A 25,861-nucleotide genomic window follows, 5' to 3' on the forward strand; every position below is an offset into this window, starting at 1 on the left:
GGAAACGAGATATAACAACATGGCCAGCTTGGCTGACAATTCTTTCCGTGACAGAAAAAGGTTAGGTTGCCAAGATAATAACAAGTTGAGGACCTGGTTGACATCCCAGAGAGCCGAATACCGGGGTTCCGGAGGCATAGATAGTCTGATGCCTGGGAGAAGCCTGCAAACAAGGGGATGTTCCCCAACAGCCACATTGTTAAGCGGCACATGACCCACTGAGATGGCTAAGCGAAAGGTATTTATTGATCTGTATGCTAGGCCATTAGCAGCTAAGTGGGCCAGAAAATTCAGGATGTGGACCACATCGGCATCCAAGAGATTGCGACTCCGTCGCACACACCAGCGGGACCATCTTACCAAGTGGACCTGTAACGTTTACCCGTGCTGTCCGCCCAAGCCTTGGACATGAGCTCCTCAGCCTTTTCTGAAGGGCCCGGGACTTCCCATCGTCTCCTGTAATCCTACACGCCATGAGCCACAACGAGTTTCCCTGAATCAGGGGATGAGGACCTTGATCGGGGCTCAGGAGGAGATCCGGAAAGTGGGAGAGTAGGATTGGAGAATGCCAAGAAAGTTCCAGAAGAACCGGAAAACAGACTTGAGATCTCCAAAAGGGGGTGACTAGCACCACCTCTGCTCGCTGCCTCCTGATCTGAGCTGTCACTCTTGTGATCATTGCAAAAGGGGGAAAAGCAAACCCTTTCTCCTTACTCCAGTCTTGGAGGAAGGCGTCCGTGGCCACTGACAACGGATCCGGCCTCCAGCTGTAAAAATCAAGGGAGTTGGTGGTCGAGCCTCGAGGCAAAAAGGTCTATCGAAAAGGGACCACAAAGGTTGTTTAACCTCCAAAAAACATCTGGGTCCAGCTTCCAGAGGCTAAAATCCCTGAAATTGCGGGATTGAAAAGGCGCCACTTGGTTCTCCCGACCCGGGAGGTACTCCACTGTGATCGACACTAGGTGATCCAGGCAGTATTGCCAGAAACTGGCGGCCAGATCGGAGAGGGCTTTGGACCTTGTGCCCCCTAGGTGATTGACATAGCGAACCGCAAATTTATTGTCCATTTTTAAGAGGACAGATGATTGGATGGAATCTCTCGTCCAACAACGGACGGCGAAGGAACCTTCTAGAAGTTCCAAGCAGTTGATATGCAACCTCCGTTCTTCTGGAGTCCACAACCCTCCTGTAGAAAATTTGCCATACCTGGCTGCCCAGCCCACTGTGCTGGCGTCGGACTCTATCACCAGGTCCGGGGCGGACCAGAAAATAGCTTGACCGTTCCAGGCTTCCAAGTGCTGAAGCCACCATTGAATTTCTTCCCGCACCTCCTCGGAAAGCACCACCTAGTGGGAGTAAGGTCACCTTCTGCGCAAATAACCTGCTTTGAGGCGTTGCAGAGCTCGATAATGGAGGGTCCCCGGGAAGAGGGCCTGGATGGAGGCTGAAAGAAGACCCACAATCCGGGCCAAATCTCTGAGCGATACCTGCTGTTTGGATAAGGCTCGTCTCAGTTTGTGAAGTATCTTCGAGATCTTCCTGGTTGGTAGACTGAGAGTGGAGGAATTGGAGTCTACTACGAAGCTAAGAAACGTAAGCAACTGGGAAGAAGTGAGACTGATTTTGTTTTGATGACCACAAAACCCAGACTCTGGAGAAGATCCACCGCCATCCAAAGATGACGCAGCAGCTGAAGAGGGCATGAATCCATAAGAAGGAGATTGTCCAAATAAACTATCATCCTCACCCCGAGCTCTCAAACACTCCACCACTGGTTTGAGGACATTGGTGAAGCACCAAAGGGCCGATGACAGACCGAAGGGGAGGGACGCAAACTGGTACATTTGACGCCACCAGATGAACTGGAGGAACCTCCGGTGGGAAGGGAGGACCGGAATCACGAGGTAGGCATCTTTTAGATCAAGACGCACCATCCAGTCTGAAGGAAGCAAGACATCCCTGAGGAGATGAATGCCTTCCATCTTGAAGTTGCGATAGACTAGCCACTCGTTGAACTTGCTGAGGTTGATCACGGGACGTTTGCCCCTATCTGTTTTGTCTACCAAAAATATGTTGCTTATGAATCCCCTGGGAGCTGAGAGGAGAAAACGATAGCCCCTTTGGCTAGGACGGATGAGACCTCTGCGTCCACCTGGGTGGATTCCTGTTGGGAAAAATGGATGGGACGAGGGCTGTTCTGTTGGACAGGATCTCCCATGTACTCTATGTGAAAACCTTGAACCGTTTGCAAAACTCATGTGCCGCCCAGGATGGACGTCCAGGCCTGGAAAAAATTCCCCAGCCTCCCACCTAATTTTAACCGGGAAGAAGGGAGAACACTCACTGTTATTGGCTGAGGCTGTGCCTCCTCTGTATCCTCTGCCCTTGCTGCGCCTGCTTCCTGCAAGGTAGAAGTTTCCAAACACAGGACTGGTCCGGATATTGACCCTTTCTGGAGCCTTGCCCTCTCGAGGTTTGATTGAAGGAACAGCCGGTCGAGTGGCCCCTACCTCAACCGGCCCCGCAGAAAACCTGAGGAAACATCTTCTTGATTGAGGACTGCGCCTTGTCATGGGAGGTAAAAGTATAAACAAATGTACCTAGCTCCTTGACAAAAGGCTCACCAGAAGGCCTCCTTTTGCCACTGCTCCTGCCTCTGAGTCAGCAAGGTCCCCAAGCTTGGGGTCTACTTTAATAAGAAGGGAGTGCCTTCGCTCAGTGGAAAGGGCACAGTTGGCATTGCCCAGGAACATGATGGCCCTTTGTGCCCACCCCGAAAGGGACTCCGGGGTAATCAGAGAACCTGACGTCTTGGCCTCCTCGGCCATGTCCAAAATCTTTGTGAGGGTCCCTAAAACATCCAAGAGCTTGTCCTGGCTCGCTCACCAGGACCTGTCAATTCCTTTCTTAGCATCTCTCATGAATTTTTGTAGGAAAGTGGCCATACGGGAATAAATTTCTGGCATGAGGACGACCTTACACTCCAGAGAAGGGCAGAGGCATTCTGCTCTGAGGCAGTTACAGGCCTCTTCCTACAAAGGCTTCCGTATACGCATCGCCACATAGATGGCAACTTTATCTGCCAGAGCCCAATCTGATGAACGGGGATGGATTATGTTGTCGGGGTCAAACATGTCTGAGCTGTCCTCTGGGGGGCGAGAAGGGAGCCGATGTCTGGAGGGGCCGGGTTCAGCATTAGCATCCCCTGTGTCGTCAGTGGGCAAAGCGTCTTGTGGTGTTGAAAAACTGCCTCCTGTAGAGGGTAGAAGTGGCTGGGTAGCCAGAAAGGCCTGTTTAAGCCTGTCAAAGACACTAAGATCCATCCCCATATCGCGTGCACGCATGGCAGGGGGAGCGGGATCTGAAGTCAGGAAAATCCCTGGGGACCAGGAGGGTGGGGGGGATGCGGTAAGCATAGGGAGAGTAGACAGACGTGCTATGGCTTGGTCAATCTTCTTAGAAAGTCTCTCCTCTAGGGGGGTCATGGCTTCACCCACTACTCTGTAAACAGACGCATCTACCGCGTCATAGAACTCAGCGTCCCAAGGGAGGTCTACCAGGGTATTTTCCCCTCCCCGGGAGTCATCCTCATAGTCCTTATCCATATCCATTGGACTAAAGTGAGGGCAGATGAGTGTAGATAGTGAGGGTCTGGGTGACAGACCAGGTACCCTGTCCTTAAAAAGGGTTTACCTTGCAGGGCTGGGTGTCAGCCAAGCATAGAATGCGAGGATCTTGCTGACTCGTACAGGGATCAGGCCCTGGGCACATGAATGCCTGGTGCACACAAAAAAATATTTATATAAATCCTGCGTGACTGGCATGGGAATGTGCCCAAACTGACGTCAGGCGCCAGAAAATACAGACCCACGAGGGCGTCCTGTAAGCAATACTGACTCTGCTGCCTGTTTAATAGTAAAAAAGTGTGTCTGGGCAATAGAGCGTTAAAGAAAAACACCGATCGGCTGAAAAACCTCCTCTCAGCACAATCGCTACACCAAAAGGCGTCCTTCTCAGGCCAGAGCTCGTTAAACTACGGCCCGCCATTTAATTTCCTCAGGGATTGAAACACGCGTGCCACGTTCCGCTGTCTACCATGCCCCCTGGTGGCGGGAGGACAGGAACAAGCGCACCAAGGCAAGCTGCTGCGTCGGAGCGGAGAAACACTCCTGCGGCTTCACTTTCCAATTAGGGATAAAGAAAAAGGAAAAAACACACTCAGACGCACTGACCAGCTGTAAAGAAGTATCAGAAAACACAGCTGAAGCAAGAGACAAAATCCGCTATGGGGAACCTCCGTCACCTGCTGAGATAATAAGCGGTTAGTCACAGTGGGCGCATGAGGAAAGAAAACACGCGCTGGACACAGCAAACTCAGCAATGGAAATTAATTAAGCATAAACACCGCGTGATGAACACAGCAATCCCAGCAATAGAAATTAATTAAGCATATAAACGCACAGAGTAAATTCCACACAAATTGGACATAGCAATCAAGGAAAGCATATACCTCCCCCCCCCAGTTAAATCCACAGTATCCAATGCAATTGAAATAAGACAAGAATTCCCACAGAGTAGGAAAGGCACTTATCTCGGCTGCGCAGCAGCGAAGAAAGAGGATGAAGGGCCAGTGAGGACAGTCTATGTTGGTGCTGAAGTTCCCTCATTGGAGGGCTCAAGACTATTCCTGATTAGACATTTTCTTTACTACATTGTTTTCCCAAGGTTTCTTGGGAAATGTAGTTTTGTTTGTTAAAATTGGCTGCTGTTAATAAAGTGAAGAGAGAAGGCATAATCCTCGCCTCCAGTCCTGACATAGAATTGTGTTTAGGTGGTTTTCACTTCGCAATACAAAGGTGTTGCCTGTCACTCTCACTGTGCCGGTATGTAAATGTTGCAGAGATGCCAGTCGGATTTCTTTATGCTATATGCACCAGGACAGTCACGATCCGATGGAACAAGAAAAATATGGAGGTGAAGCGAGTAAATGAGTATACAAATAGATATTTGGCGTTAGGAAATGCTGCCAAATTCTTAGTGTGACTGTAGTTCTTTAATGATAAAACTTGACATGGTGTCTTAACATTTGTGTCGCTAGACTTGTGAGTACTGACATATTGTTGTAACAATGGTATCCTGTTGCAATTAGTGTCAGGTTGAATTAAGGAACTTGTACTGGGTATCAACATTAGAATGTAGTAGAGAAATTTGAACAATTGGCTCAGGGGTTAGTATAAGGCATTGAATGGGTTGCTAGTTTGAGTTTGTATTGATATTCTGCCATGGTTCCTTGGCCCCTTCATGACAGGCCGAACTGTGTGACTTAGTTTGGACAACTACAAACTGCATGTTGAATACATGTCCTTGCAAACGGCCTGATGGATCTTTAGAATTGTTTACCCTTGTTCCGAGATTTGTCATCAATGAATTTGCTGGATCTGGTGTCTATGGGTGTTTTTATGAATATATTTATGTTCTAACTTGTTCTCAATTTGCTGCTTTTGTCGGTTGTTCCTGCACATATTACCTTATTTAAAGCATAAAGCCCAACAGATTTTGCAAATCTTCCACAAACCCCTGATGAATACAGGGTTTGAATGGGCATTAGATGTTTTTAGCTTGGACCGCCGACTTGTAATTACAGTAAGCAAAATATTATACTGTATATAACTGAGAATGTGGAGGCATATTCCAACATATCTCCTTCTCTCCTCTCAACATCTCTCCTTTTAGGGAGATATTCAGTAGACTTTTTGCCCTTTCTTACAGATAGATTCACAGGATTGAACAACAAGGACTAAGTGATTGGTGTGACTACGTTTTTTGTTAAATGATAACGATATTGTACTGTGGGTAGTCTACTATAGGTTACTTTTGCATGCTATTCTCAAAGATGATAGTTTTCCTTAGGCATACTCGGTAAAGTTCTTTGAATAGGGATGTCTTGGGTAAATTGTTGGGATAACAATGAAGTCCTAAATCTGATTATATCAATTTTGAGCATCAAGTCATGGTTCCATTATCAATAAGGTTGTGAACAATTATGGAGAAAGTGGATGGAATTCAATTTTTTTACTTGGCTATAAGGGCCTGTGCAATAAGGATTTGAACTAAATGTGCAATATTTATTTGTCTTCTTTGTGCTGTTATAGAGGAAACGGTTTTTGCAATGAATATATAAATATATAATGTTGTATGCTGTTTTTAACAATCTGTTAATTGTTGTTGAGTATATGCAGTTTTAATGTCATAGATGATATTATGTCTTCAAGTAACGTCTTTGTGTAACTGCAATTATGTAGTATATATGTTTTTACAGTCTTTGTCCGATGTGTTTTTTAATAGCCCTAAAGAAGTCCCTATGTTGTGGGATGAAAAGCGTTGGCTCTGTCCACATTTGTCATAAATGTGAAACAATCAATTAAAGAAAGAATACTAAGAATATACATGACGTCTTGATGCTTTTTTGGGACAATCGCTGTGGTTGAATTCATTTTGATCAATTAATCGCTATTAAGAATAACGCGATCCCAATAAATTGTTTTCTATGACAAACTAGCTAAATAGACAGTGCTCCTTCTCCTACAACTTTTGTGACATTTGTTTTTGGTGTGTTCCAAACAGCTGACCCTGGTAGTGAGTACGTTCAAATAGGAATTATACAGTGTGCAGCAATATTGTGCTATAACCGTTTTTATAATTTTTGATCATCTGAATAATGTGTTTCTACTTTGAGAAGCTAAAGAATTTTGTTCTTTCATTCATTCACATGGAGACAGTTAAGGGTCATCCAGGTGGCCACCTTGCACATGCACTCTATGAATCTCAATTTAGATGACTCAGAGTCCTTCCCAAACGAGATTATCAATTGGATGTCATCAGCGTACAATATAATATCAAAGCTGCACGCATGTACAATCTTAGCAAGCGGGGCTACACAGATGTTAAAAAGGGTTGGGCTTAAGGAAGAGCCCTGTGCCACTCCTTTATCTATGGTCATAAATTTAGAATTAAAAGGTTGGAGTATGACCACTAGGGTCTTGTCTGCAAGAACTACTTTAAGCCAATCTAGAGCTTTACCACCAAGGCCAATCTCATACAGTCTCTGGATAAGAATAGAATGTGAGACCATATAAAAGGTCGTGGACAGGTCAAGTAAGACCAGCATGGTTAAAATGCCGTCGTCCAACAGTAATCGGATAGAGTCCATTACTGCAAGTATTGCAGTCTCTGTACTATGAGAGGCCCTAAAACCTGATTGTGAGGTATCCAATATGCCATAGTCCTCCAGATAATTGAAGAGTTGTTTATTGACGAGGCCTTCCAGAATTTTGGTAAGAAGAGGTCAAAGAAGATGGGCCTATAATTTGCAAGGACAGTGGGATCTGTTAGACTTTTTTAAAATAGGTAGAACCTGAGCAGATTTCCAAGCCTTTGGTAACTATGCCATACTTAAAGATAGAGTAGGTCTGTAGGAAGCTGTCTCTTTATATGTTATATCAAAATGAGATATATCATGTAGAGTGTCCAGGGGTTCCCTTATAAGTGGACTGGGGATTGCAATGGCAATCCCAAAGTGCTCTGTTAGGGGGTAGAGTGGTCAAGTAGCCTTAGGTTTAACACAGAGGAGTCCAAGACATCTTAAAATACACACAATGGTCAATAAATGAGACACACGGCTCAAGAAGGAGATCCACACCAATGATATATGTTTAGGCATCAGAAGAAAATCGTTCAGGTAAGTAAATTTTCAAATAGGGAGAGGAGTTGGCCTAACGGCAAGGGCAGTGGACCTCAAATCTGGGGAACCGGGTTCAAGGCTCTGCAAGGACACGCAACATCCTGTGATTCTGGGCAAATCACTTAATCTCCCCATGAGTAACAAAAATGAATGTGTCCTCTTGCAACGCAACTGGTGCTCATGTAAAGCCCTCTGATACATGATACCTTTGGGTCAAATTCACACTATATAAAACTCTGTAAAAAAAAATGTATTTCAAGTTTTTGATTGCAATTTCTGGAAGCTAAAATGTTATCCTATGGGAGGAAAAGTCAATGCAGCATTCAGGCATAGTACAGCGACCAACAGGACCCTTCTCCAGGAGGTAAAGTGAGGTGGGTTAGGTTCAGGGCAGCACAAGCAGAAACCAACCAGCAGCACTATGACGACCTTGTGCAGAAATGCAAAACAGCATTGAATGCCCAATGTTGATCTATGAAGAATGGTTGTGGTGAAAAGAGGCTGAAGGCTTTGACTGTGGGGCCAGTCGAGCTGAACCAAGAGAGGGGCTTAAGCCTCACGATTCTCGAGAAAGTAGATACACTTTTGGCTCTCTTTGCCATGGCCCAGACGGGACAGGTGCAGAGGGGTCTTTAGGCATCAGGTGTCCTTACCGGGAGCAGATACGATAAAGGGGGCCTGAGTACAGAGGCTGCCGGCAATGTCGGAGGGTCCATGATGGACTCAGGTTCTGGGGGGCTGGGGGACCTCAATGTCATGGTTGGTGCAGTGGGGGCTTCAGGGGTAGGATTTTGGCGGTAAGGTAGGTAGTCCTCCCAGGTTTTGGAGGCACAACAGCTGCAGGACAAAACGTCTTTGGTGCAGTTTTGATGAGGCCAAGTCAGTTGATCTCTTCAGTCTTCTGCTTTTGTGGCTCTAGTATCCTTCTTCATAAGTAGCAGGATCTGCTCTTCTGGAGCCATGGGCTCCCCTTAACACTGAATTTAGGGGTGTTAGGAGAGTGTAGGTTAGTAGCCAATGGGCTACTGACCCTTGAGGTCACTACGCCTCCTATATGACCATTTCCTGTTGGAATTGGGAATAACCCTGTCCCAGAATTCCTAAGTATGCCATCACAAAGATAACTATATCTGAAAAATCATGTCCACCTCAGTTTAGCCCACCATAGGGGTAATACTAGCCTGGGAGTAGCACGCCTATCTGACTAGCTAATGTTCCTGCCTGCCCAGGTGCAAAGAGGGCTCTGGACAAAGGGGGTTGGCTTCCTTCCCTGTGAGGGGAGCCAGAATTATATTTCAAAGGCAGCTGATCTTTGAAGCTTGCTGGCTTAGGAAGGTTATTAACATGTCATCCTGTGGGGGGGTGTGACACCCTCTTACCGGACTGGCTTTTGTTCTGGGTCTCCTGAGAGCAAAAGGCTCTCACACCATAGGAGGTTGGAACAGTTTCTCGGGTGTCAGGCAGGCAGAAAGCAGTCAGGGAGCACTCTAGATGCTGGTAGGTTTTCAGGGGGGCCTCTAGGATGCCCTCTGGGTGCATGCATTTGTACATCCGTCAGTGGAATCAGTGTGGGTTTATCAATATGAAATGCATGATACCAAACATCCCTATCTAAAGTGAAGACATCATGTAGCTGGAGACCTCGTTTTCATCAGTGTCCAGCACATGTTTTAAAATGGCTTCCATGGCCAATTGGCAGTAAAAGGACTGACCAGCACAGGGGCATATCTGCTCATGCAGGTATGCCTTCAGATGCAATATTCAGCACCCCTGCCTTAGGGCAGTCAGGCCTGCTATAGAGGTGACTTGTAAATATTACATGCAGTGTTAGGGGACAGGGCACACAGGGATGGCTGACATGTCGTGTTGTCACTTTTGTCTGAACCAAGGTACACGGTCTGCATGGCAGCCTTGCATGTGCTTGGTGTTGGGTGACTTAGAGTGGCACAATTCTTGCTGCTGCCCTTAATGACCCTCCTAAGTACCTCAGGTCCCAGGTATCAGGTGTACCATATACATGGGACTAACAGAGGGTGTTAATGAATTTGCCAGTTGGGGGGAAACAATTGTAGTTTTGAGAAAGAGCACTGGCACCGGGGACCTGGTTAGCAGGAACCCAGTGCATTTCCAGACGAAATGACATCCGTTACCAAGTCAAAAAGGGCCTCTTTCCTAAATACTATCCTCCCCCCCCCCCCCCCACAATTAAACAGGGTGAAACTAACATTTTCCAAATGAGCCTTCACATTCTAACCTGGAAAGGCCATCTGCATTGGCATGGCCAGTCCCAGGTCTGTGCTCCACTGTAAAGCCCATACCCTGTAGGGAGATGGACCACCTTAGCAGATTGGGGTTTTCATCTTTTATTTGCATTAGCCATCTGAGAGGCCTGTGGTCAGTTTGAACAAGGAAGTGAGAGCCAAACAAGTATGGCCTCAGCTTCTTCAGGGACCAAACCACAGACAAGTATGGCCTCAGCTTATCAGGGACCAAACCACAGCGAAGGCTTCACTCTCAATGGCACTCCAATGCTGCTCTCTGGGGAGTAAGCTCCTGCTAATTAAAGCAACAGGTTGGTCATAGCCATCGTCATTGGTTTGGGATACGATAGCTACTATCCCATGTTCAGAGGCATCTGTCTGCACTATGAACTGCTTTGTTTAATCTGGAACTATGAGAATGGGTGCTGAGTACATTGCTTCCTTCACAGTGTCAACAGCATTTTGGCAGCTCACTCTCCAGTTCACTTTCTTTGGCATTGTTTTGGGGATCAGTTCTGTGAGGGGTGTCATAATAGTACCATACCCCATCACAAACCTCATTTAATACCCAGTCAGGCCAAGAATGCCCTGTCTTGGGTGGTTGGAGCTACCCAGTCCACAATTGTCTGGATCTTGGGTGGTAAGTAATGAACTGACCGACACCTACAAGGTGGCCCAAGTGTACAAACAAGCCCTCCCCTACCTGACACTTTCTTGCCTCGATAATGAGTCCTACACTTTGCAGATCCTCAATGACCTTTCCAAGGAAAATCAGATGATCCTACCAAATGGAACTATAGACAGTCATATCGTGAAGACAAGCTGAACTAAAAGATTCCAACCCAGCAGGGACTTTTTGCAACATCCTTTGGAAGGTGGCAGGGACATTCGTTAGTCCAAAGGGCATAATAGCGAACTAAACATGCCCATCTGGGCTCGAGAAATCTGTTTTTTTTCTTTTGCTCCTAGGGTCACACCAATTTGCCTATTCTCTGATGTCAGATCAAAAGTACTGAGGAATTTGGCTGCCCCTAGCCTGTTAATTAATTCATCTGCCCTTGGAAAAGGGCATGCATCTGTCTTTGTGACAGCATGAAGGCCTCTACAGTCCAAACAAAACCTCAATTCTCTCTTCCCAGAGGTGAGGGGGTGAGATTTGGGGACTTAGACCACTGGGCTGGCCTAGGGACTTTCATAGGGGTCAATTACCCCCAACTCCAGCATCCTGTTAACCTCAGCTCTGATGCTTTCCCTCACTTGGTCAGACTATCTATACAGTTTACTTTTGACAGGCAGGCTGTCACCATTCACCGTTCACATCATGGACACACCTGTTAGTTTGACCAGGGGCAAGGGAAATGATGCTCGGCATACTGCTCCAGGACAAGCCTGCAGTAAGCTGGCTGTTGGGCAAAGAGGGTATCTGGAAAGATCACTCCATCTGCTGACACATCTTTGGGACTGTTGGAGAGGAGGTCAGGGAGATGCTCATTCTCTTCTCTCTGAACCTCATCAGTGACCATCAGCATGGTCATATCAGCCCTGTCATGGTAGGGTTTAATGCAGTTTACCATTGACCATTTTGGGGTTCCAGCAACTGCCAAGGTCCACCAGATAGTGGACCTCCGTGTTTCTTTCTAGGATAGGGTTGGCTAAGGAGGGGTTATGTCTCCAAGCTCTTTCTGCAAGTCTGAGGTGTTGGCGTTCTCAATTAAGATTAGAAATAAACCAGGGGTTGGATCTTTTAGATGGGATTTGTTTTAGTTGTTTAGGGGCAAGGGTGTCCATAATTTTGGACACAGAGTTGAAGTAGGTCATGGACATCGTTCATGGAGGAGTGTGGAAGCAGAATGTTATCAAGAATCGAAATTGTGTGTGAGTTAAGGCTGCGGGTGGCTCAGGCCCAGTGTTTGGCTTTCGATGGTTGGCCTTTAGAAGTGGTTGCCTTTTGTTTGAGGAAGAGAGTGATGCAGTGGTGGTCAGTCCAATTACAATGGAGAATAGATTCAAGTTGAATGATGTTCTCCTTTGCAATGCTTAGGTCTAGGGTGGCTCATTTGGTGTGAGTCTGGCTATCGCAGGCTTGGATAAAGTTATGGTCCTAGACGAAAGATTTGAAATTGTTCACAAGAGGGTCATTGGAACTGTTCGAGTGAATATTGAAATCACCAAAAAAAATCTGGATATTATGCTCTTCATTGTTAGCAGAGATAATCTCCATGATCTGTTCGCTGAACATGTGGTTATCTTCAGGCGGGTGGTAAAGCAGGTGGAGGGAGCATCTGGAGTTGTTCGTGGTGGTGATGTTGATCTTGAGGTATTCACAGGAGGGTAGAGAAACAGTGTGTGATTGTTTCATAGAGAATGAGGACCTGCATATGCAGGCTAGGCCACCTCCTAAGCGTTCTAAGCAGTCTAGTCTAAAGATACCATGATTGGGGATGGGGGGGAGACTAGAGTTTCCAGAAAAGAAATAGAGTATTCACTGAGCCAGGTTTCAGTGAGCATGAGAAGGTCTAGGTCCTGGTTATGTATAAGAGCGCCTATTTCAGTTGTGTGTTTTATGGTCAAGCGTCAGTTTAGTAACGTGCCTTTCAGGGTCGTTTTGGAGGTACACAAGGATGTATGCGAGATGGAAACGTGTGTTAGATTAATTATATTAACAAACCATGTGCTAGAGTAGGATGTCCTGATAGGGTGAGTGATAACAGTCTCGATTTTTGTAGCCTGTAAAGCGTGAATCGCTGGAGCACGGCTGAAGGTGTCAAGAAGGGAAAGTAGATCGTTGCTTGATAGCTATCTGACTAACCAATTCGGTCAGGAGTGGTTGAGGTTGGGTGTGGATCTGCAACGAGGGTGTAATATCCCTGGGTAAGCATGGACAGGGTCAAAGTGGTTGTTGGAGATTCAGGGTTGTTCGTCTGGGTGTGAGTTAAGTGTGAGGACCACTTGTGCACAAGATTGGAAGTGATAAGAACTAGTTTGAGAATGTCAGCTTAAATCAGTTGCAGTTCAGATTGTATAGTGTTCAGCTTTAAATCAGTGAGAATGTTTCTAAGAGGATCCTGGTTTGGTGAGGCATTGGAGTGAGGAGGAATAGCAGGCAGTTGGAGGTGCTGGCTTTGGTGAGGATCATCGTTGAAGCCTTGAAAGTGGTAAAGAGGGGATGGTGGATGAGCTGGACCTATTGATAGGTGTGCAGGTGTAGAGAGCTCTAGGGGGATGGGAAGTGGATGCTGTTAGATTGGAGTCGATGAGGGGGAGCATTGGTGTTGTCATAGGGGGGGAGCATGGTGGACATCAGAAGTACACATGGAAGGGTGGGAGATCGCCTGGAGAGAGAGGTAGGGATGGAAAGAACGGTGTGTAGGAGAAAAGAGGTTATCATAAGGGGAGGAGTTGGAGAGGAGTAATGGGGGGATGTGGGGGAGTAGCCAGGTCTAGTTTGGTCTTGAGGTAGGGGAAAGGCCGATGAAGAGTTCAAGATTGTGATCTGAAGACTGAATGAGCACAGTGCCTTTCTAATAGATGGAAATGATGGCACTTTTGTTGTATAGTGAGGAGGGTGCAATAGTAAGTTTGTGGCCATGTGGGATTTTCTTGGTGAGGGAGGTGTTGAGTGAGGAGGAGAGGACTTTCCTCCATTTGGCACGCCGACTGGTTGAGAAGACGAGGTCATTCAGTAGGGTACCCTTGTTACGGCTAAAATAAGGGTTGATGATAAGAGTTTCTTTCTTTAGATTGAGGATTGTCTGTTTGAGATTTCTCATTGTGTTTGTGGATAGATTTTGGGGGTAGTTTATTAGGAATGAGTCATTTCCAGTAGGGGATAACATGGTGTTCAGCTTTCCGGCCTCTGTAGGATCCATGCTGGGTGGTGGGAGCAGGAGAGATATGGGGAGAGTAGAAAAGGGCCAGTAGGGGAGGTATGTCCTTAGGGAGCAGGACTGTACACAGTTGTTAAGATGACAGGGGAGATATATACTGTGGCTGACTGTGAATAGTCTGAGATGCCCAGTGCGGGAATTAGAGACCAGCGGAATAGTAGGGACAAAGTCACGTTTTAGTGGCCTGTAACATGCGTGGAAAAACAGTAAGGTTAGGAAAATAAACAGTATGAGTGGATCTTGCAGAACAGTGAAAAGTAGGTGATATCAACAAATACTGGGGGTAGAAATACAGAAAAAGAGGATGTAAAGCGGGTCATGTATCAACACAGATGTGGCATAATAACAGAATATAAATTCCTAGAACACGTCAGAGAGTAAATTGGGGGCTCCCATATAAGATCGCCGCCTCCTAAGTATTTACAGGTGAAGGGTCTCAGGCAAAAGACAGTCCTCTTTCTGTTTCTTTTTCTGGTAGGAAAGAGTCCCAAGTCGCTTTTTACATTCTGGGCATCATTGTATTGTGGAGTGGTGGACCACCTAGCAATGTAGATAGGCGAGTAAATAAGTGTCATTTTTCAGTTTCTGCAGTCACAACCCACAAATGATTGCCAAGCAGGGAAGACCTCCTTATTGTGGATAGCAGTGAGATGATCGGGACAAAACGGAGGGGGGTGGGGGGTTGGACAAGGGCTGGCCAAGCAGCAACAAAAAAACCACTTCTTGAGCAGAACAGAAGATCAGAGTCAAAGTATAATATCCCTAGAACTCAATCGACTGAACACAGAGTGTTCATGGCCTGCCAGGCAAAAACAGAGATCGAACATCAGTGGGAGGGGGGGGGATCATGTTTCCATCTAAGTGGATGAGGCGGTTTAGGAGCAATTGTGAGGTCATGGGACAGCCAGCACATGCTCCCTTCCGGGGAGACAGCATAGGCAGCTGCACAGAGCCGCAGAAAGGAAGTTCAAGGAGTTCCCATAGTCAGGTTTCGCTGGGTGATGGCTAGCGTAAATCTTCAGGGAGAGGGAGAACAGCTATAAGCTATGGCGGCCACAATTCTCTCACACTGCGTAATACTAGTGGAAGAAGCAGCGTGTGCCCAAATGAAAGCTGTAACATACCACGTATACAAGTGCTCTGTGATAAGATTCAAAGGATACCATCTCAATGGGATGTACCTTAGCCTGATTATCAGCATTGAGGACTGTATATGTCTCACCAGTCAGGTATTGCTCTGGGGATATTGTTTTGTCAGTCACCATAGTGACACTTGCACCTGTATCCCTCAGTGCTTCAGCTCTCATCCCATTGATCTGTAGCTGTTGTCTGTACTTCTCCAGATTACGTGGCCAGATAGCCAGGGCACCTACATCCATTCACCCCACCCTCTGAGACTAGAGGTGCCTTAGTGAGCTCTCAGACAGGGCTCAACTGTGATCCCGTCTGGAGACTTACCACTGCATTTACTGCAGGTGCACTAGAGGCATTCTTTATGTTGGGACAGCTAGGGTCTCCAATTCGTTGGCCATTGGTCTTACAAAGTGCCAAGACTTTTTGAGGTCCCAGTTCTTACCATGGTACCCACCCTTAGACTATGTAACTATGTATTGTTTTAGGGCCCACCCTCCTGAACAGGTTTTTGGGGGCCTTTAGCATGATCACCATCTTTCCGGGGGGGGGGCTTAGCAACCCCTTTCTTTAGGTCACCCCCACCAGTGGTAGTTTTGGTCACCCTTGTTTTGACCCAGTGGTCAGCCTTCTTCCCTAACTCTTGAGGAGAGATGCCTAGGTCTATAGGGTACTGATATAACTTCTCAGTTACATAATTACTTAACAGATGCTCTTTAATAATTAAATTTTACCGCCCATCATAATCATGCACATTGATACCTTTCAACCAATCACTTTGGTGTCTTCACTGAAAAGTCTACAAACTCTACCCAGGTGCGATTCTGTGGTTTTTGTTTCCCTGAACCTGATCCTGTATTCCTCAGTGGTGAGTCCAAAGTCCTCAATCAGGGTGTCCTTAATGAGGTCGTAGGACTCAGGATCTGTCTTATTCAGTGTCAGAAGCATATACCTACACTTTCCAGAGAACAGCAGCCAAGGAAGAGAGCCCCAATACTTTTTGTTGAGCTTCTGTCTCATTTTACGGGCTCTCTCAAAGGCTGAAAGCCATTTGGTGATATTATCACCCTCTAAGTATTTTGGGACAATCCCTTTGGGGATAGATAGATAGATAGGGGGTAGATAGGGGGTAGATAGGGGGATAGGGGGATAGATAGATAGATAGATAGATAGATAGATAGATAGATAGATAGATAGATAGATAGATAGATAGATAGATAGATAGAAAGAATCCAATATCATAGTATAAACACTAAGTCATAGTCCAGGCACACTGGATGTGCAATAATTCTTGTAACTATATTAGGTGTGGGGATCTGTACCTTAACTCTTAAAACCACTGCAATTTTAAGATTTTGGAAGGGGTTTTGCACAAAGTATATTCGAATAAATATTCTGTGTCAGAGTAAAATATGGATGTCACTCAACCTGTAAAGATAAGCATATTGATAGAGATTAAGTGTTCCTGCCCCAATATGGGTAGATTTTGTACAATATTTAACATTTAAAAAAGACCCACTATGAGTAGAAAATAATGTTGCAGAAACATCCACCATTAGTGTCTATGTAGTCTAATACAGACAGAAAGAGTGTTAGCCCAGAAGTAAACGTTCATTACTGATCCATATAGGTCAAGACCGTGTCTAATGCAAAGTCCCTATTGTTTCCATACTAAATAGATATCAAGTGTGTAAACTACATCCACCTACTGAATGATCAACAAAACCGTAATACATCTCGTCTTGTTCATAATATTGTTTCAATGCTGGTGTTTATCACAAGACTACACACTGAATAAGTTATTTCATTTACCATATTTGCTTGGTTACTTTTAATCAGGAAGTAGTTACTAATGTAAATAAGCAATGATAATGTTTAGTTTGGTGGGTTTCTGGGAAATAACATACTTTTTCTCAACTATTGGTGTGCACTTTCAAGTTAAAGTTATATAGGAAGGTTTTCACATATATCGGTTTCTAATATACTCCCGATACATAAGGACATCGTCTTTTGCCATTGGCTGCATATGTCCATTGCCAGCCTGGATATGCGCAGTGAAAATCTCAATTGACTTTTTATCAACTTTAGGAGGCTGGACCTCATATATGCTGTCCTGAGAGAATGAGGAGATGTGTGTTACATTTAACACATTCTCCAAGTTCACTGATCTTAGTTGCTGAATATTCTTCTCTTGCTTCTGTTGACTATGTCCAAGCTGAACAAACCTTGTATACACTTGAAGGTCACCTTCTGAAGGAGGGTCCGAGAGGTTAATCCCATAAATGTCCTTAAATGGCTGGAATGAGTTTTCATTCGTTTTTGTGCCATCACTAGTTTCAGTCATTTTTACTGGTGTTGAACGCTGTGAAACTGCCCCTTCATCTTCTTTATCTGTTCCAGAGTCATCCTCAGAACTGCTGGAAACAGCTTCCTCACTTGGTGGTGGAGGGGCACTTGCGGCTGTTTTACGTTGTAGCACAGTTTCATCCTTGTTAGTCTTGTTCCCCGGCACAGATTTTTCAGTCTCATCTGGCTTACGCACAGTAAAAGGGCTTGGATCAATCCCAACATTTTTTGGTGTGAAGTCTCTTGCAGAATTTGTCATTGCTAAGCAAAAAGTGTCATCCAAGCTGCTAAGTTCATAAGGCCGAAAGAACTCATTATGGATATCTGTCTCTTCATCATATTTGTTAAATTTCTTTATTGTCAGCTTTCTTCTGTTTTCAGCACAAGGTACTTCATCGTATGGCAATGGCAAATGCTCTAGTATCTCTGGTGTCCACCAAAAGGTATAGCTTCTCTTTGTTTGTAAAAGTTTCATAGTATTTGTGTGGTGCAAATAAAAATCAGTGGGAAGTTCCCAGAGGTGAGGCTTTCCTTCAGTGGGTTGAAACACCTTTAGGAACAAATTTATTGAGTCTTGCCTGTCAGCATCTGAAAAGGCATTGCTGTAGTATCTAGAAAGAGTCTGCATAATATCCTTGGAATGCTGGGTCCATGGTGCAATCTTCCGGTACGTTTTTACTCGATGAACCAACTGGGAACCACCATACTGGAGGGAAAGAGTGTCACCGTGGTCTTCATACAGCTCTTCAAACAGCCTAACAGCATCCGTGTCAAACTGAAGATTTGGCTTATCAATTAGTCCCAATGAATAAAGCTGATAGGCTAGCGCACATTTTCCTACCATAAACTGGGCAGTGTTTGTACGATCCAGACAGTCAACACAATTGGTTCGAAGAACACCTGTCTGTAAGTGACCCGTTGATAGAACTACTCCACCAAGTTGATTCCATTTCTCATCTGGTCGCAGAGTACTACAGTAGAAATCTGGTCGGTTGACAAAAAACCCTGTTTTCTTGACAACACTATCAGCAATCACATTAAGTCGATCAAGAACATTACATAGTTTGCTTTTTGTAAATTTAGCCATGTCCCATGCAATATACTCAATGCAGTGCTCTGGGGGCAGAAATTGATTAAGATAAGTCACAGCAGAAACAAGTTCTTCACTAAGAATTCTTTCGTGCTTTCTTTTCTCTCTCTCCTTGACGAGATTCAAAATAATAATAGGTGAACCAAACCTCTGTAACATTTGATCGAAGTGTAATGCAGCTACATGTGCAAATGGGTCCGCTTGATCCAATGTTATTGGTGGCTTTGGAATCATAGTTGAAATATCCTGAGACCAGTACAATGGCACTGACCCTCGAACTTGAACATAAGACGAATAGCTCCCAGCAGTAAAAGACATGACTGAAGCATCATAGACAATCTGTTCAGTCTCAACTTCATTGGCAACGTCACCCTCACAATTGGCTCCTCTCTTAAGGAAACGTGTTCCAGCAAATTTGCTGGATCTTCTAGCCATCAGAGTGACGTATACTGGATGCCCATAGATTAACAGCTTTGACTGCCCGCAGAAGCCATGAATGATGTACAGTAACCAGTCGTAATGCACTACGTTTTTCACAATCTCCAGAAGCTCACCATTCCATACGTACTTCATATATGGCTCACTGCGGATTCCAAACACCCCACTTCCACCCTGGATAAGCCCTTCATCTTCAAATATATCAAAACTTTCCTGCCGACTTTGTGGAGTAGTTTCTTTTTTCAGTAGATCAGTGGGCATCCTTAAGATAGATAGATTGTACTGAAGAGAGTGGGTCAAATCATAGCTGTAACTAAAATAAAAATTACTTGAGAGATCCACATTTTGAAACATTCTAACGTACCTAGCTTCATCAGGATGAGTAACTCTAACAGAATCGTTTGGAATGTAAATCATGGTTGTATCTTCGATTTTGTACACTGCATGTCCACCAATATCAGCCATCTTCCGTCTTTTCGTTATCAGGACTATATAATAACCTTCTAAAAAGCTAACAAATCCCACGACTCCAAAAGCAGAGACAGCTCGTGACAATCCGGAGGTACCTTTCTGGCCCATTTTTGTTCTGTTGCCAAGGTCCAAGCGTCCAAGAAGCTCCTTGAGGTCTTGCTGTGTGTATACGTGCTTATCATCAATGACCACCAAATCCTTGGGCTCGGTGCGATCAATTTTCAAAACACGGTACTTGGTCTCTGCGTGATTGCTTCCAACCAAGAAATACCGAGCTCTGGTCTCATAAAGAACAAGTTTCTGTACCGAGCTGATAATGGGGGCAGCGGTCGGCATGATGCTCCTGTTTCTTGGAATGCGATCCTCATCTGTTGGCCAAACACCTGTACAGTTCCTGTGCTGCAAAGCACAGATCAACTGATATCACCAACAGCTTCACTGCTTTGCTTCGCTGCCAGTCAGGTGCTTGACATAATGGACACCGAAAAAGGACTAAGTGGTTGAGCCTGTATACGCGCGTCTTAATTTAGTAGCCATCTTTCGAAAGTATCGCAACAGTCGTAGACAGCTGTCGTTAGCTTAATCAGTGAGAATTGTGTATTCAATTCACTAATCAACGCTTCATTTCTTTATATATATGCTGCATAATTATAGTGAAAACGTTATATTATTTTATTTCGAGGTAGTGACTTGTTTTATAATTTTGAAATTAATACATAATAATACCGTGATATTATCATGAACAAAGAACATTATAATTCTGTTTCTTAAAGGTGTTGATGTCATAAAAACTAAAACGAAAAAATACTGAAGGTTGTCATCGAGAAGCAGCAGAGCTCACCGGTATTTTTCGTGAAAGGAAAGACGTTTCATAGCCCACGCTATTACGAAGCAGAGAGAGTCAGGTCGTAAAAAATACAGTTTACGTTGTAAAGCTTTGTCTTGTCTGGGCGATGTAGTGCTTTTCTCTTACGACACCCTGGCACTCGCTGTAGCCAGGTCATTGATGGACTATATTTCCCAGTATTCCTTGAACGTCAACCATTACAGCACCGCCCCTACTTCCCATAATCCTCCCGTCCTTCACCTCTTCACGCTTCCGCTTGATCATTTGGAAGGTCGAGTTCGTGCGAGAGGAAGAAAGTTTTGTACCGCGCAAAGAAGCTGTGGTTGCTAGACTGTCACTGTTTGTTCCCGGCGCTATCATGTTGGGACAGAGCGTCCGTAGGTTCGCCACCTCTGTTATCCGCAGGTCCCACTATGAAGAGGGGCCCGGGAAGGTAACCAAATAGCGCGCGTACATGGAATGGGAGTGAGGGAGGAAATGCCTGCTTTTTTTTTTTGCGTATCGCCTCTTAACTCTACTCGCGCGTAATGGTCGTATGGGTGTTTTTCTATTTGCTGTAATTGGCGGGCCTGTCATTGGTCTACAAATTTACAATCTTTATTTTGTGTGTTTTTATTTTTTTTTTAATTTAAACGCTACGCCGTCTTGTCGTTTAGGCCCAGCGACTGCTGCCGAACAAGTGCACTTGATGAGAGCATAAATAAGTATGAGGTCGTCTATGATCCTGTAAACGCTTTCTGATGCACCGGCCTCGCAGCTTTCCTGCTGTTGGCCTTAGTTGGCTTTTTTTTTTAACTTTCCTTGTAATCCTGAAAGGAATGTATAACATTGGGTTGGTGATGCACCTCCTTCATCCCATTGGTAATTAGTTAAACGCAATAGAAATCAGAAATTCATCCCGACGCTTTTCGAAGCTTCTTAGTTGCTACTCCGAAACGCGTTGGGATGAATTTGCAGCCTTAAAATTCAGTAAACGCGCACTGCAAGAAATTGAGCATCAGCCCGTCTCTTTGTTCAGGGATCTCTGTAAAAGTTGATTTAGAGTGGTGTATTGTGTTAGGGGTTCGCTACCCCCCCCCCCCCCCGGGGGCCCGTTTCCATAAGAGGCGGGCGAAATCAGCACACGTGAGGGTGTGAAGGCCATCTTCTTCCTTTAGTCCCGCTTCTGTATGGCCTAGTTTTTGCTTTTCAAAATCTTGTCACCCAAACATAGGATTTCCTGTGACACCAGTGGGAGTACATATACGCACCATATGTAAATAAAATATTACTTTAGAGTGCAGTACTCGCCCTTAAACGCAGAAAACTTTTTTCTTAGTCGAATAAATCTCCGATGCTTTTGTAAATGAACAGAGATATTTTAGATATTCTCATGCAGAAATAAGGCTTGCTATACTGAAGTAAGATTGTGAATCTGTTCAGCATAATGGCGTCCAGCACCATAAATTCTCTTGTTCGTTTAAACGCTTCATTTACAAGGCTTCATTTACACACAAAAAATTGTTGTGGCTAATTGGCAAGGCCTCTTTTCTGTCCCCAAGACACCTTCTCCCGTTCTTGGGTGGCTAGAAGTAAGTCTCAAACTGACCACCTCCATGTCTTCACTGGAAGCGAAAGCATCGTGTGCATTTCAGTGCTGCTATGCAGGAACAGTAACCACCTTCCCATAGTCATACATCTCTGTGCGAAATGATGAAATTGGTGAATGTCTTTGGGATATCCCACCTACACCAGAAATAATACATTTTGTTCATGAATCTTTATGTTGTACGTAATGAGCTTGCAACCTGCATATCGTTAAACCCCACACCGCATTAACATGGTAACTGTTCATTTTCATCAACTTTGCATACCTACATTTCCCATAAAATACATGTTCTTTTCTTATATGCTACGATCGGGTTAGCTTGTAAATGGTTTTCAATTTCAAAGCAGCACTGGCATTGGTATTAATTTAGATTAAAATAATTTTTTTAGCTTATCAGAAGAGGAATGGTTAAACTGCCTAGAATAAATGTAATACTAAAGCTTTGCTGTGCCCAATATGATGGGCACTGTAGTTGAGGATTGCTTTGGGAAATTGCCCATAGGCCTTTTATATTTGCATATCTCCTTGGAATTTGTATTTATCTGAATAATTTTGGAAATGTTTAAAGACGGGGCAAATTTTGAGGGTGAAAAATACTTCTTGACACGTTCCTCTCCTAAAAGACAAAAACCTGTTGATGCCTTTAATATCATTTCCTAATAATGAAATACAATTTTTGTTTTTTCAACAGAACATTCCATTTTCCGTGGAAAACAAATGGAGACTTCTAGCGATGATGACTGTTTTCTTTGGAAGTGGCTTTGTCTTTCCTTTTGTAATTGTCAGGCACCAATTGCTGAAAAAGTGAAGAGGCAAGTACAATACTTTCTATGCCCTGCAGACTTCTGTAGTTCTTGAAACACGTCTTGAAAGTAAAGTATGGCCGCTGTTTTGTTCAGTCTACACTATTGTAATTAACCTTTAAGAAATTTAGCATTTATTTCAGATTATGGGAGTGTGAACTTTTCTTAAATTGACTGACGTTTTTCATGTAAGCCGCTAAGAGGCTACATGTACAGTGAAGGGTGTGTGGAGTTCAGTAATATCACTGCTTAATGACGTTCTGTGCAGAGCATACGAGTGGGTATTTGACCAAAGGCCCTTGCAGGAAACGTGCTGTATTATTGTATTATGTTCTGGATTCAATTACAAAGGTGATTTAAGCATCAGACTTGCTCGGAAGAGGCAGTACTAGTGGAGGACTTTTAAGCGAACTGTATTGGCCAAAAAGGAGTTTGGGGAGGGGGGAAGAGATATGACATGGTGGTGGATTCCCCTTTTGAGTTCATATATTAAAGTGTTTGTCTGTTGTAGATCCACCCTGTCTGGGTAACGTTTTGATGTGTGTCTGGTGTATGACTTTATTTTACCAATTCTTTGTTCGGTTTCTGTGGTAGAGGTTGAAGCCCAATTTTCTTGTGTTGGAAAAAAAGAATAGAAACAAACACATTTTTCGAAACATGTTTGTTTAGTCACCTGTTATACCGGAAACCACCCTCAGTTGAGAAAGCAGTTTATCACAAAATCATATGCTTGTTTTTTTTCCCCTATATTTTGAGTGGGCAGTCATGTTCTGATAATGAAGGGCTGGTGCATATGATGTGAACATAACAGTATGAAACACCATGATACTGTAAACGCTTTCTGATGTACCATGCCCAGATACCGTTTCAATACATTCAATTGTGTACACAAATCCTTTGCGTCTCAAACATGCCTTCCACAAGAAGGCCTGTAGAGGAAAAGCCACTCTGCTTGTTTGAATATTTTTATGATGATCATGCTCATTTGACATTAGTGCCCCACGCCATGGAAAAATCTTTCATCCTGACATGTAACTTTCTTATGTCTGGTTCTTTTAAGCTCATGCATGTTGGCCAAAGTGGTGGTTTCTTTCTACGCAATGCCTCTGAGATTTGAAACATTTCAGTTTCAAATCTTTATTGGAAAGGACCTAACTGGGAATGTAAAGTCTTTGTAAATTACGTTGCATTGTCAATTTGTGGTTTAACGTAAATTATACTTTTTTTTATATAATCTCATCCTTTTTTTCCCTTCAGATTTCTGGAGTGCAGATTTGCAGAGAAGTTTGATGTAAGGTGGAATGGACCTCACAAACTATTCCCACTGTTATTGTAAATAAACCTAATATATAACACTATCTGGAGTTTTACTTTGTGTTTAAAAGTATTCATAAGCATTTTAACAATACGGGTCTACGGAATGTGTTCAGTGCTCCACCTGGGAAGATTCAATAGTGCTTACGATTGTAGTACACTATATTGCTTTTGTTTTCAGGTGTGTTCAGTTGCTCACAAAAAGTTAAAAGGATAGTAGGGCATGCAGATTGACTAGACAAGTAAATCTGTTGCCCTAAAAGCTAGATTGACCTTTTCTGGGGACACTGTACTTTATATAAATGCACCCAATACTGAATTTCTGTTCTTAATCAAATATTGAGGTGCTTTAGAGCTGGTGCACAATTTGTGTGACCTGATGGAACACTGCATTTGGAGGCCTTATATCAACCATACCAAGGCAAGTACATCTTTATCCTCTAAACCACAATAGGCATATGGTGGTTCTGGGCGTTCCCATTCATGGTAACCACCTATCGTTTCTTGCTATTTTGATATTGCAGTAAAGACCATGGCAAGGAAGCACTTTCTTTTCAATTGGCAGATGAGCCTGATTTAAGACTTCATTTCAGGATAAGACCTATCCAAGTATTTCAATCTGCATAATGTAGTCTTATTGTGGTTCTCCGACTTCCTAACAAAGTTGGTAACTATCTGCATTATCAGAATAAAGATTGTATCCTCATTTTTAATGTAATCCGGAATCACTAAGACTTGATTTTTGTTTTGTTTTTTGTTTCCAACAGAAAAATAGTCACATCAAGGATTCTACAGCACATTTAAGGGGGATTGAATTTATCATTGATGTATAGCATTAATGAGGCACAGATTCAAATCACATCAGAGTTCATATCCAGGCACTCGTTACAATATACACATTGTCCCTTATAGTGACATGACTATAGTATACTGAAATACTTTACTGCATGCATCTAATAAAGCAAATATGATTTATCAGATATGTGGTAAACCAGATACTTTTCCAGTGGGGCCCATATGTCCCTGGCTCTTGATATTGTCGGGTATGAGTCTACTGTAATAATCAGATAGTGTATTGCAAATGTATGTGGTCTGTAAGCCATTCCCCTCCCCATCACTAATCATCTTTTTGCCATAAGCAGTGCTAGTGTCTTGTGTTTACACACCAGTATGTCTTTGCATAGGGCTATTACGGTCCCAAGCTCATTGTATATAAATCCTGGTCAATTTTTGATCAACGTGAAACCTGTAGTCATGTACAAAAGGGCATGTCCATGCGAGATGGAGGAATGCATGTTCTTCCTTGCTACAAAAATTATCCCCCGCACAAGCCATACTGATGAAGACCCTAGAAGTGTAGGAAAATTGTATGAATTTGAACTGGATTATTCTGCCCGTCATGTAGGGAAATATTTTTAATGAATAAGCAGCAATACCTCAACTTTTCATCTTATGACCTGCGGAAGTTCAACCTGCCCCTGTAGCCGTGCCTTTAAGGTAATTATGTGCGAAGACCTCCAGGACACTTGTGGGCTAGTTCTGCAAGTCGTATACCTAAAGGGGAAGGGGTATGAGTTCAGTGGTGAAGTCTAGAAGTTTTGCTTTCAAAGCTCTCCAGACCCTGTAATATGTTCAGTCTTGTCGGGTCTGAAGTGCTGTCCCTGTTATGATCAAGTCAGAATAATTCACTGTTATGAAACATCTGTCTTTACGTGACTGCATTTTGTCTGGTTGAGCATGCACTCTCATCTCATGACAGGCAGGTAACCATGAACATCACTCTTCCTTTCCTTCTGGGGAATAAAGCACATTGCCTCCGCTTTTTATGCTGCCACCAATACTAGGTGTATATGTGGAAAGGCGAGATCATTACAAGGTGCCCAACCTCGTGAAGACAACAGCCGCAGCTGAGAACATTCAAATCGGCATCGCAATCCTCCACCA

At 44.0% G+C, this 25,861-nt stretch overlaps 2 protein-coding genes and 2 non-coding genes across 4 annotated transcripts; 3 read left to right on the plus strand and 1 right to left on the minus strand.

Annotated features, from left to right (window-relative positions):
* Positions 1-16,822: 16,822 nt before the first annotated feature.
* Positions 16,823-19,828, minus strand: FIG4 (FIG4 phosphoinositide 5-phosphatase). The gene has a single exon (XM_085632426.1). The coding sequence runs from the start codon at positions 19,699-19,701 to the stop codon at positions 16,981-16,983; it is 2,721 nt and encodes a 906-aa protein (XP_085488552.1). The 5' UTR covers positions 19,702-19,828; the 3' UTR covers positions 16,823-16,980.
* A 621-nt stretch (positions 19,829-20,449) lies between these two features.
* On the plus strand, positions 20,450-23,961 carry COX7C (cytochrome c oxidase subunit 7C). The gene is made up of 3 exons (XM_085632427.1): positions 20,450-20,645; positions 22,492-22,612; positions 23,861-23,961. The coding sequence occupies exons 1-2, from the start codon at positions 20,571-20,573 to the stop codon at positions 22,606-22,608; spliced, it is 192 nt and encodes a 63-aa protein (XP_085488553.1). The 5' UTR covers positions 20,450-20,570; the 3' UTR covers positions 22,609-22,612; positions 23,861-23,961.
* Positions 20,892-20,957, plus strand: LOC146865609 (small nucleolar RNA Z39). Its single transcript, XR_014977649.1, has one exon. It is a non-coding gene; the product is annotated as a small nucleolar RNA Z39 (small nucleolar RNA).
* LOC146865610 (small nucleolar RNA Z39) lies at positions 23,391-23,452 on the plus strand. The gene has a single exon (XR_014977648.1). It is a non-coding gene; the product is annotated as a small nucleolar RNA Z39 (small nucleolar RNA).
* Positions 23,962-25,861: the final 1,900 nt, after the last annotated feature.

Source organism: Triturus cristatus, chromosome 2_1 (genome assembly GCF_964204655.1).
Source record: "Triturus cristatus chromosome 2_1, aTriCri1.1, whole genome shotgun sequence".
Classification (NCBI taxonomy): Eukaryota; Metazoa; Chordata; class Amphibia; order Caudata; family Salamandridae; genus Triturus; species Triturus cristatus.